The 12,749-nt window shown below is 42.7% G+C and overlaps 1 protein-coding gene across 3 annotated transcripts in view; it reads left to right on the top strand.

Moving 5' to 3' along the window:
• LOC124787742 (N-acetylneuraminate 9-O-acetyltransferase) overlaps nt 1-12,749 on the top strand; it is a 254,809-nt gene that overhangs the window by 124,728 nt on the left and 117,332 nt on the right. For all 3 annotated transcript variants that reach the window (XR_007015998.1, XM_047254605.1, XM_047254606.1), the window contains one exon: nt 6,471-6,586. Coding sequence is in view for 2 of the 3 variants with exons in the window: in XM_047254605.1 (XP_047110561.1) it covers nt 6,471-6,586 (116 nt within the window). In the remaining variant the exon portion in view is untranslated. The remainder of the gene's footprint in view (nt 1-6,470; nt 6,587-12,749) is intronic.

Genomic DNA, 12,749 nt, shown 5'->3' with positions numbered 1-12,749 from the left:
CTCTGTCGCTCTGCCCCCCTCTGTCGCTCTGCCCCCCCTCTCTCGCTCTGCCCCCCCTCTCTCGCTCTGCCCCCCCTCTCTCGCTCTGCCCCCCTCTCTCGCTCTGCCCCCCCTCTCTCGCTCTTCCCCCCCTCTCCCGCTCTCCCCCCCTCTCCCCCTCGCTCTCCTCCCCCCTCTCCTCCTCGCTCTGCTTCTCCTCTTCCTCCCCCTCTCTCATTTCCACTCTCCCCCGTCCACCCTCCCCCCTCCCCCATCCTCCCTCCCTCTCCCCCATCCGCCCTTTCCCCCTCCCCTCTCTATTTCCCCTCTCCCCCGTCCACCCTCCCCCTTCCTCCCTCCCTCTCCCCCGTCCGCCCTTTCCCCCTCCCTGTCTCCCCCTCCCCCCTCTATTTCTCCCCCTCCCCTCCCTCCCCTCTCTCCCTCCCCCTCTCTCCGCCCCCTCTCTCTACCTCCCCCCTCCACATCTCTCCGCCCCCTCTCTCTACCTCCCCCATCCACATCTCTCCGCCCCCTCCTTCTCCCTCCCCCCTCTCCCCTCTCTCTCCCACCCCCCCTCTCCCCTCCCCCTCCCTCCCCCTCCCTCCCCCTCTCTCCCCCTCCCTCCTCCCTCTCCCCTCTCTCTCTCCCTCCCCCCTCCCCCCTCTCCCCTCTCTCTCTCCCTCCCCCTCCCTCCCCCTTCCTCCGCCTCCCCCTTCTCTCCCCCTCCCCCTCCCTCCGCCTCCCCCTTCTCTCCCCCTCCCCCTTCTCTCCCCCACCCCCTTCTCTCCCCCACCCCCCCTCTCTCCCCTCCCCCCTCTCTCTCCCTCCCCCCTCTCTCTCCCTCCCCTTCTCTCCCCCACCCCCCCTCTCTCCCCTCCCCCCTCTCTCTCCCTCCCCCCTCTCTCTCCCTCCCCCTCTCTCTCCCTCCCCCTCTCTCTCCCTCCCCCCTCTCTCTCCCTCCCCCCTCTCTCTCCCTCCCCCCTCTCTCTCCCTCCCCCCTCTCTCTCCCTCCCCCCTCTCTCTCCCTCCCCCCTCTCTCTCCCTCCCCCCTCTCTCTCCCTCCCCCCCTCTCTCTCCCTCCCCCCCCTCTCTCCCTCCCCCCTCTCTCTCCCTCCCCCCTCTCTTCGCCCCCCCTCTCTTCGCCCCCCCTCTCTTCGCCCCCCTCTCTCTCCCTCCCCCCTCTCTCTCCCTCCCCCCTCTCTCTCCCTCCCCCCTCTCTCTCCCTCCCCCCTCTCTCTCTCTCTCCCCCTCTCTCTCCCTCCCCCCTCTCTCTCTCTCTCCCCCTCTCTCTCCCTCCCCCCTCTATCTCCCTCCCCCCTCTCTCTCCCTCCCCCCTCTCTCTCCCTCCCCCCCTCTCTCTCCCTCCCCCCTCTCTCTCCCTCCCCCCTCTCTCTCCCTCCCCCCTCTCTCTCCCTCCCCCCTCTCTCTCCCTCCCCCCTCTCTCTCCCTCCCCCCTCTCTCTCCCTCCCCCCTCTCTCTCCCTCCCCCTCTCTCTCCCTCCCCCCTCTCTCTCCCTCCCCCCTCTCTCCCTCCCCCCTCTCTCCCTCCCCCCTCTCTCCCTCCCCCCTCTCCCCCTCCCCCCTCTCCCCCTCCCCCCTCTCCCCTCCCCCCTCTCCCCCTCCCCCCTCTCCCCCTCCCCCCTCTCCCCCTCCCCCCTCTCTCCCTCCCCCCTCTCTCCCTCCCCCCTCTCTCCCTCCCCCCTCTCCCCCTCCCCCCTCTCCCCCTCCCCCCTCTCCCCCTCCCCCTCTCTCCCTCCCCCCTCTCTCCCTCCCCCCTCTCTCCCTCCCCCCTCTCTCCCTCCCCCCTCACTCCGCCCCCCTCTCTCCCTCCCCCCTCACTCCGCCCCCCTCTCTCCCTCCCCCCTCTCTCACATACACATACAGAAGACTCCTAATTCTCACATTGTAGGATTCTTTGGATTGCAGCACTTGAATTCAATTCTTCAATGGCATCATCCAAAATTTGGAAATAAAAGATGAGAAAAGTTTGCTTGAAAAATGGAGCTGCTTCTACTCAGTCTTACGTAAAATAATCAACTAATTCTGCCTTCAAATTCAATGCAATGTTCAAAATTACACCAAGAAAATCCTTCATATTTTGTAATGAAACATCCTTCCATGAGTGCCGCATCGAGTGATGGAGTGATTTTTTTGTAGCATTTCCTTAGAGCATACACATTTGTAGCATTCACAGTTTCACTAGTAAGATCGTCAGTGGGTAAGAGTTGGTAATAATAAAGTTCAAATTTTGGTTAAACACCATGAGGAATGGTGAAGCCTCATTGCATGACAGAAAAAGGAAGCTTCATGAGATCACTTTTGCCAACACAATAAACTTTCCAGGTATTTGCTACAGGTCATGTCTCTTCATCACTTTCCGCTCCATCAGTAGATTCTCATTCGCGAGAACTTGTACAACTGCTCATGGCAGAAGTTTCTTCCCAATCACTTTCATCACTAAGCTGTCCTTTGTCCTCAGTTTCTTCGAGAAGCTACCTACCAATATCATCATCACTTACACGTTTTATTCTGGGCAGTGTCACACTAGAAACATGTGAATGCAACACACGTTGAGTTGTCAGATCTTTGTATTAAGTGCTTCCATGTGCCTAGTGAATTGCTACAATGGAGCAGATGGAAATCACATTAATGGAAACATGTCAGAGCGGTAGTGGAAAATTACAATGCTGGATGGACCTCTGTTTGCAGTTTATGATGCAGAAAATCAAAGCTGCTATTTTCATCCAGTAAAGTAGTGCCAAATCTCGTGTATAATAACACATGTATATCCATTTGATTTTTGCAATCTGTGGCTTTCCACATTTTGCCTGGTTGAGGAACAGCAAGTCTGATTGATGAAACATGCTGAGAAGAGTGAAGAGTGAGAGGTTGATATGGAGAGCAATGTATCAAAGACGAGAGCAGACTGCAGAGAAATTTAAATGTTAATACTTGATTGTAAGATAATTTCTGTTGTTTGTAACTTAATTTTAATATACAAAACATACAGGAAATGTAAGCAATTTTTACCCATTCACTGAAGTGTAGTAAGAACATACAAAGAAAACATTGTCCAATTGGAGCATCACTTCACAAATGTCAGATGCCTTGGAGTCCATTAGTTGCAACATCCTGTGATAGTGTTGTTAGGTGTCACAGTTAAAAAGTGTTTCCTTTGTGTCAAAGATCAGTAAGTGCTGCAAGTGAAGTGTCGGTGTGAAAGCATATTTAATATTACACATTCCTTATTTCTCGTAGATAATACCTCATAAATCATGGGTACAAGAAACTACATGACCAATTGTGAAAGGAATATGAAGACAGAATGTGGTACTCAACAGAATACACTTTTCGTGTAAGAGATTGAAACTTGATACACCAGAGTTGTGAAAAGATTGATAATCACTTCCTGTCAAGTTAAATCAGAATTTTATTGGTATATGAGGGACTCTTAAAAGCTGGTGTTCCAAGACAACTATATTACATGCAGTTGCAGGAAACAAGCAAAGATGAAATTCGATCAACTGTTAAATCATTAGAGAGTGAAGACTCTCGTGGATGTGATGAAGCAGCAAGTATGATTACGAATATGATTGCACCAAATGTTAATTCTGGACTATGTAATGTGACAGTTCCTAATTTTTTGAAAGACTCATTACTGAAACCAAATCAGTAAAAGGGGGGAGTGATAACGTAGACAGTTACCATTCAATTTCTTTAGTGCAGATGTTTTTGAAACTTTTTGAGGAAGCAATTTATAGGATAGCAGCGGCACATCTCTGCACCCACAGTCTGCTCTCAGACACTGAGTTTGTCTTTGGGAATGGAGAATATACCGGAAATGCTATTTGTTCTTTTGTGTGGGAGGTAGTAGCAAGGCTCTGAATAGGTTGAGGCCAGTGGGTATTTCCTTTGACTTAGTAGAGTCATTTGATTGTGTGGACCATACAATACTTCTGCATAAGTTGGAACATTATAAGAGTGAGGAAAAAGGTCAACATTGGTTTACCTCATGCCCAGAAAGTAGGAAGCAGAAGGGTATCCTCTGTTGTCCAGTTTTCCTTGACATATATCAGTGATCTGCCACTAAATGTAACAAAAGACACAAAAATTTTTCTCTTTGCAAATGAATTATGTATCTAATTACATTACATTGTCAAAAATTAATTGTTCTTGTCATTATAATATGGCAGTCAGTAGCATCAGCACATGGCTTTCAGAGGACAGACTGAACTGTAATTCATACAATTCCAGGTGTGGAACTATTGTAAAAGTGAAATTGTAACGCCAGAAACTGAGTGCTACTGTCTTCACTATAAGAGTAATCTCCATGGTCTCTTATACTGAAACTCTAAGGCTCTTTTTATTTTGCTTGCTTTCACTCCATTGTCTAATGTGATGGTATATTTTGGGGCAGCTCTGTGCACTTGGCAAGAATAATTTTAGCCTAAAAAAGGGTGATAATACTGATCAGTACTGTCAGTTCACAAGTTTCATGCAGGTCATTATTGAGGTGTTTCAGAATTTCTGCTATCATTGAACATATATTCCACCAAGGGATTTAGTGTCAACAATATTGATTCATTCAGAAGTAATCCAACATTCATTCAGTGTACACTAGACAGGAAAATGATACTCACTTGGATAACTCTTTCTCAAGCATTATACAGAAAGGTATTTAGGGTGTTTTATTTTCAGTAGGCTTCCAGCAGACATGCAAAAATTGACTGATAAACTCAGTCTTCACACCTGCGTTCAAAGCTTTTCTTGTAGCATACTTCTTCTATTCTGTATAGGAGTTCCTAGAAATAGTTCAGAAATTTTCTGAGTAATGTGTTACTTTTTTGTATACTCTCACAATTTTTTGTGTTTTTTGTTATTAATTCTTTTGGTTATATTTTCTGATCTGTAAATTATGCACTGACTTGTTCGATGACCAACTTACAGATTCTGTATTGTTAGACTTCCAAAAACCATGTGACACCATCCCACAATGGTGACAAATACTAGCATACTTTAAATCGTCAGTAATATGTGAGTAGCTCTGATACAGCCCTGTTACATTGTGATCATAGATGTTGGTTAAGAACAGAAACACTATTGGGAGTGTCAGAAAGTAGCAACTGCTCTTTTTATTGACATACAGAAATGGTTTATAAGACAGTGTGAGGAACACACAGTATTTGCTTGTAGCAGTACTGGTACAAGCAAGTATAACTGTTAATTGAACTGTAGGCAAAAAAGAACAACTTTATGTATATATTTCATGTAATGAATGACAGATTTCCTGAAATGTGTATGACTTTAAGAAAAACTATGTAAGGAGGAGAAAAAATGTAGCAAGGAGAATTAGTAGTGTGCTGCTGCAGTCTTCCACAGAGATTAAATATCTAGGCACATTCTTGGGCATTGCTATGAATTACAAACATGATATAAGCTGTAGGAGGAGCATATAGGTAGCTTGGGTAGTTTGTAGGAAAGTGTAGTGCATTAACAAAGGAGATTCTAGCCAAGGCTTCATGTGCCCAGTCATTAGTTTTAGATTGTCACTATGTTGCAGTGTTGAAGGGACAGGGGTAGGGCAGGGGGGGGGGCATACTCTTCTTTACTAAATAGTAAGTATAAAATAAATTGTTGTATATTACCAATATTAGCCTGCTTTTTACTCAAAGTTCCGAAATGAGGAATAAAGAGAAAATTATAAATAAATCCAGAGACTACTGTTGAAATAAAAATAAAGTAACATTGTAAAGATGTCACATTAAAAATCTAAGAGTGAAATGTTTAATGGAAATAAGAATTAACATCAGTATTAACATTATCATTATACAGTATGATGATAAAGTAAGTAGACTAAACAATGAAAAATCCAGGATGCAGTAACAGCAGTATAGGAAGGATAGATTATAATCATCAAGTTGATGACTCAATACTACCTCTTTCCAAATTGTTGTTAGAATAACTGGGTTTGTGTAATCAATAATGTCAAATTTTAGAAGGAAAAATTGCACAAATGTTTTAATAGTTTCTCCTGGTTTTATCAACCTGTTGTGTTATTCTTCTTCCTATATATATATATTTTTTAATCTTGCTATGAACTCCATCCGTTTATTATCAGAAACCTAGTACATGAACATTAAAAGTAAATATAACTTATGTCATAATTAAATACTGTTGAAATATCACACTATGTCTAGCCAAAGAAACAAGGCTGTTTGCATGTCTTAAGAACTATTTGTGATGGAATGTTAGTAAATGAGTTTGTAAATGCCGATGTAATTTGTCATAGAACAAAGATAGTTACAGGTTGTAAAACAGTTGCATACTAACACAACACATGAAATAGTTCTATATTAAGGTGAGCAGTCAGTTTCTCTTGTTAACTAATTATATTTGTTTTAGAAACAAATATCTTACAGATCAGAAAGAATGTTAAGATTTGTTGGCAGATCTAAGCATTTAAACTACCAATGGTGTTTACTGTTTTTACAGATGCTGCTGAACATGTACTGCAACGATCATATGAACTTCAATGATGGGAGCTGTTGCAGTAGTGCTGAGCCATACACTACGCTGCAGGTTGTTACATTTTCCGTTTTAGGTGTTTGGTAAGAGTCATGAAACTTGATATGCTCCCTTTCTGACTTGTGTTTAAGTAAAATATTTTTCAAGCGACAGATTCCCATTAAGTATTGGGCTTGACTGTAATCAGGTAATACCATAAACAATGTGGAGAGTAATTGGCAATCAACTCGTTTCAGATGAGAGTAAAAGTGAAATTGAGCTGAAAATCTGGGAGAGGAAACATGTGAACTGAGGAAAATCACGGGTGCCATTTTACTGTAGATGAATTTCACGCAGTAGGTATAGCTATGTTTAATTTCCAAGGCAAAAACCATCAAAACTGAAATAACTGTAGTTAAGTGACATTTTAGTACGTGAACTACAGATTACAGGGCCCAGTCAGATTGCATGTGAGTTTGGCTCTAAATTAAGAGGTATTGGACGTAATCCTAATTCAGAGTCTGGGGAACGGAGTCTCAACTTCAACATAACATATCTCGGAGACTAATAAGGGGCCTCCTGTAGGTATACAGGAATGGTACCCAATGGGCATAGAGGGATTAACTGTGACAAAGTAAGAAATGCCCAATGTCTATGCAGACGGAAGACTTGGTTGGCTTCGCTTTGGTTCTCAGCAGCTGCAGGGGTAAATGAGGTCATGCTAGATGGACTGGCTATGAAGGCATAACTCAAGTGTACTTGATTTGTTACCAATCTGTTACTGTTTTGGAGACTGATTCTATCTTTGAATGGTCAGTGGTTCCAAAGTCACAGTGTGTTGATCATCTTAAGGCAACCTTGGATCCATCTTAAACTCAATAAAACCCTTAACAATTTTACCTGCTTTTTGTTTTTTCCTTTATTTGATGTTTTTCGAGGAAGGGTGACTGATGGCTGTGTGTAAAACTGGGATATTTCCTCTGGATCTACACATTTGGTGGCAGATGTGTGATGGTTGCCTCCTCTAGAGTCCATGTTGGCTGCGCTGTGGTCCAATACAGCATCTGAATCCAAGCAGATCTATTTCCCTTGTATGGGACAGGCTCTAGGAAATGTCAACTAATATCAGAAATCACATTTCGTCATCCCACTGCGTGGTTGAAAAGCAAAAAAATTTAATTGGAATGACATCAAACCATGGAACATAAAGATAGTATTGAATCTGAGTAACAACTACAATAGACAAGAATGAACAAAAACTCTTGTGTAACACTGAAGTTAGCACGCTTTAAGATTAATATTGCTGCTCGGAGAGAAGCAAGGTTAGGTGAAGAAAAGATTTGTTGAAGATGGTAAATTTACACAGTTTTTTTTTTTGTACAGGAAGCCATAAAGAAATACATCTGTCTGGAAACTACTTCAGGGAACTTATTTCTTCATATGTCCCACATCAAAGAACAGTAAAGATTCTGTTAATAGTAAGAGCAGAGAAAGACAGTGGGGAATCACATGGGCGAACAAGGAGTAAGGAACTGCAGTGCTGAAAGATTACATCTTTTCTGTTTGTGTCCAGAATGTGCTCTCGGAGCTATTCATTGTTAACACCAGGTTTAGTCTACATCTAATTAATTATTTAGTGCAGAATTCAATGCAAGATGCTTAATACTTTCCACAATGAAACTTTGTCTCGAAACCTGACTGAAAATCCAAAGAGATTCTGGTCATATGTGAAGTCACAATCAGTGCCTTCTCTGCGTGGTAGCAGTGGAGATACTATCGAAGACAGTGCTGCCAAAGCAGAGTTACTTAGCACAACCTTCCGAAATTCCTTCACCAAAGAAGACGAAGTAAATATTCCAGAATTTGAATCAAGAACAGCTGCCAACATGAGTAACATAGATGTCCTTGGAGTGGTGAAGCAACTTAAATCACTTAACAAAAGCAAGTCTTCTGGTCCAGATTGTATACCAGTTAGATTCCTCTCAGCGTATGCTAATACAGTAGCTCCATACTTAACAATCATATACAGCCGTTCACTCGACAAATGATCCGTACCCAAAGGCTGGAAAGTTGTATAGGTCACACCAGTATTCAAGAAAGGTAGCAGTAGAACCCACTAAATTACAGGCCCATATCATTAATGTTGATTTGCTGCAGTATTTTGGAACATACGTTGTGTTTGAACATTATAAATTTCTTCGAAGAAAATGGTCTATTAACACACAGTCAACACAGATTTAGAAAGCATCATTCTTTTGAAACACAACTAGCTCTTTACTCACCCAAACTGTTGAGTGCTATTGACAAGGGATTTCAAATTGATTCTGTATTTCTGGATTTCCAGAAGGCTTTTGACACTGTACCACACAAGTGGCTTGTAGTGAAATTGCATGCTTACGGATTATCTTCTCAGTTATGTAACTGAATTCATGATTCCCTGTCAGAGAGGTCACAAGTCATAGTAACTGATGGAAGGTCATCAAGTAAAACAGGAGTGATTTCTGGCATTTCTCAAGGTAGTGTTATAGACCCTTTGCTATTCTTTATCTATATAATGATATGGGAGCAGCCGTCTTAGGTTGTTTGCAGATGACACTGTCATTTATTGACTAGTAAATTATCAGAAGATCAAAACAAATTGCAAAATGATTTAGAAAAGATATCTGTATGGTGCAAAAATTGGCAATTGATCCCTAAATAACAAAAAGTGTGAGGTCATCCACATGAGTGCTAAGAGAAATCAGTTAAACTGCAGTTACACGATAAATCAGTCAAATCTAAAGGCTGTAAATTCAACCAAATACCTAGAAATTACACTCACAAACAACTTAAATTAGAAAGAATACACAGAAAATGTTGCAGGGAGGCTAATCAAAGACTGCGTTTTATTGGCGGGGCTCTTAGAAAATGTAACGGATCTACTTAAGAGACTGCCTACACTAAGCTTCTCCGTCCTCTTTTAGAATACTGCTGTATGGTGTGAGACCCTTACCATGTAGGATTGACGGAGTACACCAAAAAAGTTCAAAAAAAGACAGCACATTTTGTATCATCGTGAAATGAGGAGGAGTGTGTCACTGAAATGATACAGTATTTGGGGTGGGCATCATTGAAATAAAGGTGTTTTTTATTGCGGCAGAATCTTCTCATGAAATTTGAATCATCAACTTTCTCCTCCAAATATTGCTGTTGCTGACCAATATAGGGAGAAATGATCATCATAATAAAATAAGGGAAATCAGAGTTTGCATGGAAAGATATAGGTGTTCGTTTTTTCCACACGCTATACATGATTGGAATAAAAGAGAATTGTGAAGGTGGTACGATGAACCCTCTACCAGGACTTAAATGTGATTTGCCAGAGTATCCATGTAGATGTAGATGCAGATGTTTCAAAATATGGCAAAGAAATGAGCAAGATGTCCTCATTACAAATGATGCACAGTACACTGATGACTGCTGGACGGATCAAAAAATTGATCACTTTGTCAAATATCAGTGTAGAACCATAGATAAGATTCTTGGCTTCAGAAAGAAGAAACGCAAGACTAGTTTGATGAAAATAATGTACACATTTTCTCTCTCCATTAGCACTGAAGGGAAGGACTATTTGTTGGAACTGGAAGTTGACCCCAAACAGTGGTGGAGGAATTGGCCATTTGTAGGTCAGGAAATGGTGCCATTTCCTTGTCTGGATGTGGGCTGAAGAGGTTGTGGTGACTGGAACTGATCAGCAAGCCATTAATAAAACATTCCTTTTAACAGTGATACAGAGACAGGATTTCAGCTGACGGGAGGCTATTGCCTCTATTGTAGGTGCCTGCTGGTGCACCTCTGAGGAGGTCTGGTCTCTGGATTGTGACCTGTTTATTTCTGGGCAGCAAATACCTTAACATATCTTTTATTTCTATCTTAATTTATAAAACATTTTTCCTCTTACACTCGTACTCTAATTCTTAGCATAAGCCACATTATTCATTGGCTGTTGCTTAACTAAATGTTATTTTCTGTGGTTAGCAGAGTCTGTTGGCAACTGGTGCACTGGAAGCTGGATAGCACTGGTGGTTTTCCACTTGAAGTAGACACAGATTACACAAAGCAGGGTCAGAACCACAGTGGTACCAGATATTGAGACACTTATGGTCATAATCCTATTGCGCTGTTCCTCATGGTACTACAGCACATGCGACAAAATTTGCTCAGCAGTAATACAACCTTTCCGTATGGCTATTAGTTCATCCAGTGAATGGAGGAGGTGTGGTATTAGGATGTTATTTAAATAAGGTAGATTTTGAGTCAGGAATACATCTATTGATTTCTCCAGTCAGTACAATGAAGGCTCTGTCAGATACATTATAGTTGTCCCAGTGATAGTAGCTGGGAGCTTGAATGTGTAGTCCCTGCTATAACACAGGTTGTAGCATTAATTAATGTCCCACTCGGTCTGTGCGGCTGCCCCGTCAGAGGGTCGAGTCCTCCCTCAGGCATGGGTGTGACTTCTTCAGAGCAAACACAGAGTAAATCCACTGCATACCAACCCTTCAGAATTACAAGAGCAGCATCAGAATATTTCTTTGGCATCTGTTTTACATAAGAATAACTGTATCTCGCATGCTTGCATGTCAATCTCTACCTTATAGGCTGGGCATGGTAATTCGTTCATTTTAGCATAACCAGAGCTCATGCATCAACATCAGCACATAGCTTCCGTAGAGATTAACAATATGTCCATTGTCTTCACCTGCATATATTTTCTCATATTTCTGGATAGGGATGGATCGTAAAAAACTTGTAATGTGCATCACCACTTGCTAATGGGAATCAGATTTATGTATGAAGTCTGTCTCTGCAGGTGTTGACTTCAACTGTTGACATGTAGTAAAGCAATGAATGACGAGCTCTGTTCTGTAAGTTTCACCATATACTGTAGATCTACTGTTAGTTCCTTCTGCACCCTTTGCAGACCAGCTAAGAACTGCCTTGGTAGTAACAGTGTAGGACTCAGTTGTCCATATACGGCATAGTGGACCGCTTCTTGTAATGATGTCACTTCCGCTCTTGCATTCTGTATGCTATCCACAAGTGAAAGAAGTCTTGTTATGGCAAGTCTCACATCTAGTAAACTTAGTTGGGTTTGTATTGTGTCCAGATCTTGACTGACTGCCCGTGGTTTTCCTCATATATCCCATTAGTTCAGTAGTTAATTCCCATGCTGTCTTAGTATTGTTCAATATGCCTTGCTCTAGATTTATCAATTGTGTGAGATACCAGTCCATATCTGCCTTGTTGCTGTTCATTATTTTTACACTTGTCCCTACATGCACCTAAATTCCCTCGTATCATTGGTATCCGCCTTTATGAATATTGTATTCAATAATTTCCCACCTGTGTTTAGCTGCCCCCATCTTTTGACACAGTAATAAGTGTGGTGCTGAATCTGTTACTTGGTGCAACTGCACTCATAGCCATTTGTAGGAGAGCCGCAAACCGTAATACTTCCGTTGAATCTCTCTTAATACTCCCTTCTGTCTGGCTTTAAGATGCAATCTTGGGAATGCCTCTTTCAGCCTCCAAATCTCATTCCTTACTAGTCTCATCATCCACAGCAGAACACAGCGTCCTCTGGCCTGGAAAAAAGCACTCATTCATGGAGTTGCTCATCCTATACTGTGTCCACTATTACTCCTCTGAAGAACTGTAGTGTCATCGAAATTACTGCACACATTGTTGTTGTCTTGTATGGTAGCCTTCCCATGAGGGAAAGGAATTGTTTTTTACTCTCTCTCCCCCTTCCTCAAGAATGCTTATACATAATCATACAGAGCACCCCATTACCGTAGCATTCCAATTACACGCCATACTGTCTGTCAATCCCATCACAAGAAATTGTAGCAACAATTGTAAAAGAAATTACCCCATACTAACAAATTATAATAGCTCCATTAAACTAGTATAATGAAATAGGTTTTACATGTTTACCACAAAGCTGTTCTATGTATTGTAAAACCCTAAACTCACTGGTGCAACCCAAATGCATACGACACTGCTTGTCCATTCTGCGTACTAGCTTCTGACTCCTTGATTCTCTTTTTTTACTTTTTTGCTTTTTTTCGTGCCTCAGCGATACAGATAGCCGTACCGTAGGTGCAACCACAATGGAGGGGTATCTGTTGAGAGGCCAGACAAACGTGTGGTTCCTGAAGAGGGGCAGCAGCCTTTTCAGTAGTTGCAAGGGCAACAGTCTGGATGATTGACTGATCTGGCCTT

This window comes from Schistocerca piceifrons, chromosome 3, assembly GCF_021461385.2.
Source record: "Schistocerca piceifrons isolate TAMUIC-IGC-003096 chromosome 3, iqSchPice1.1, whole genome shotgun sequence".
Taxonomy (NCBI): Eukaryota; Metazoa; Arthropoda; class Insecta; order Orthoptera; family Acrididae; genus Schistocerca; species Schistocerca piceifrons.
The sequence above is the reverse complement of the archived record's forward strand: the minus strand, read 5'-3'. Positions and strand labels throughout refer to the sequence as shown.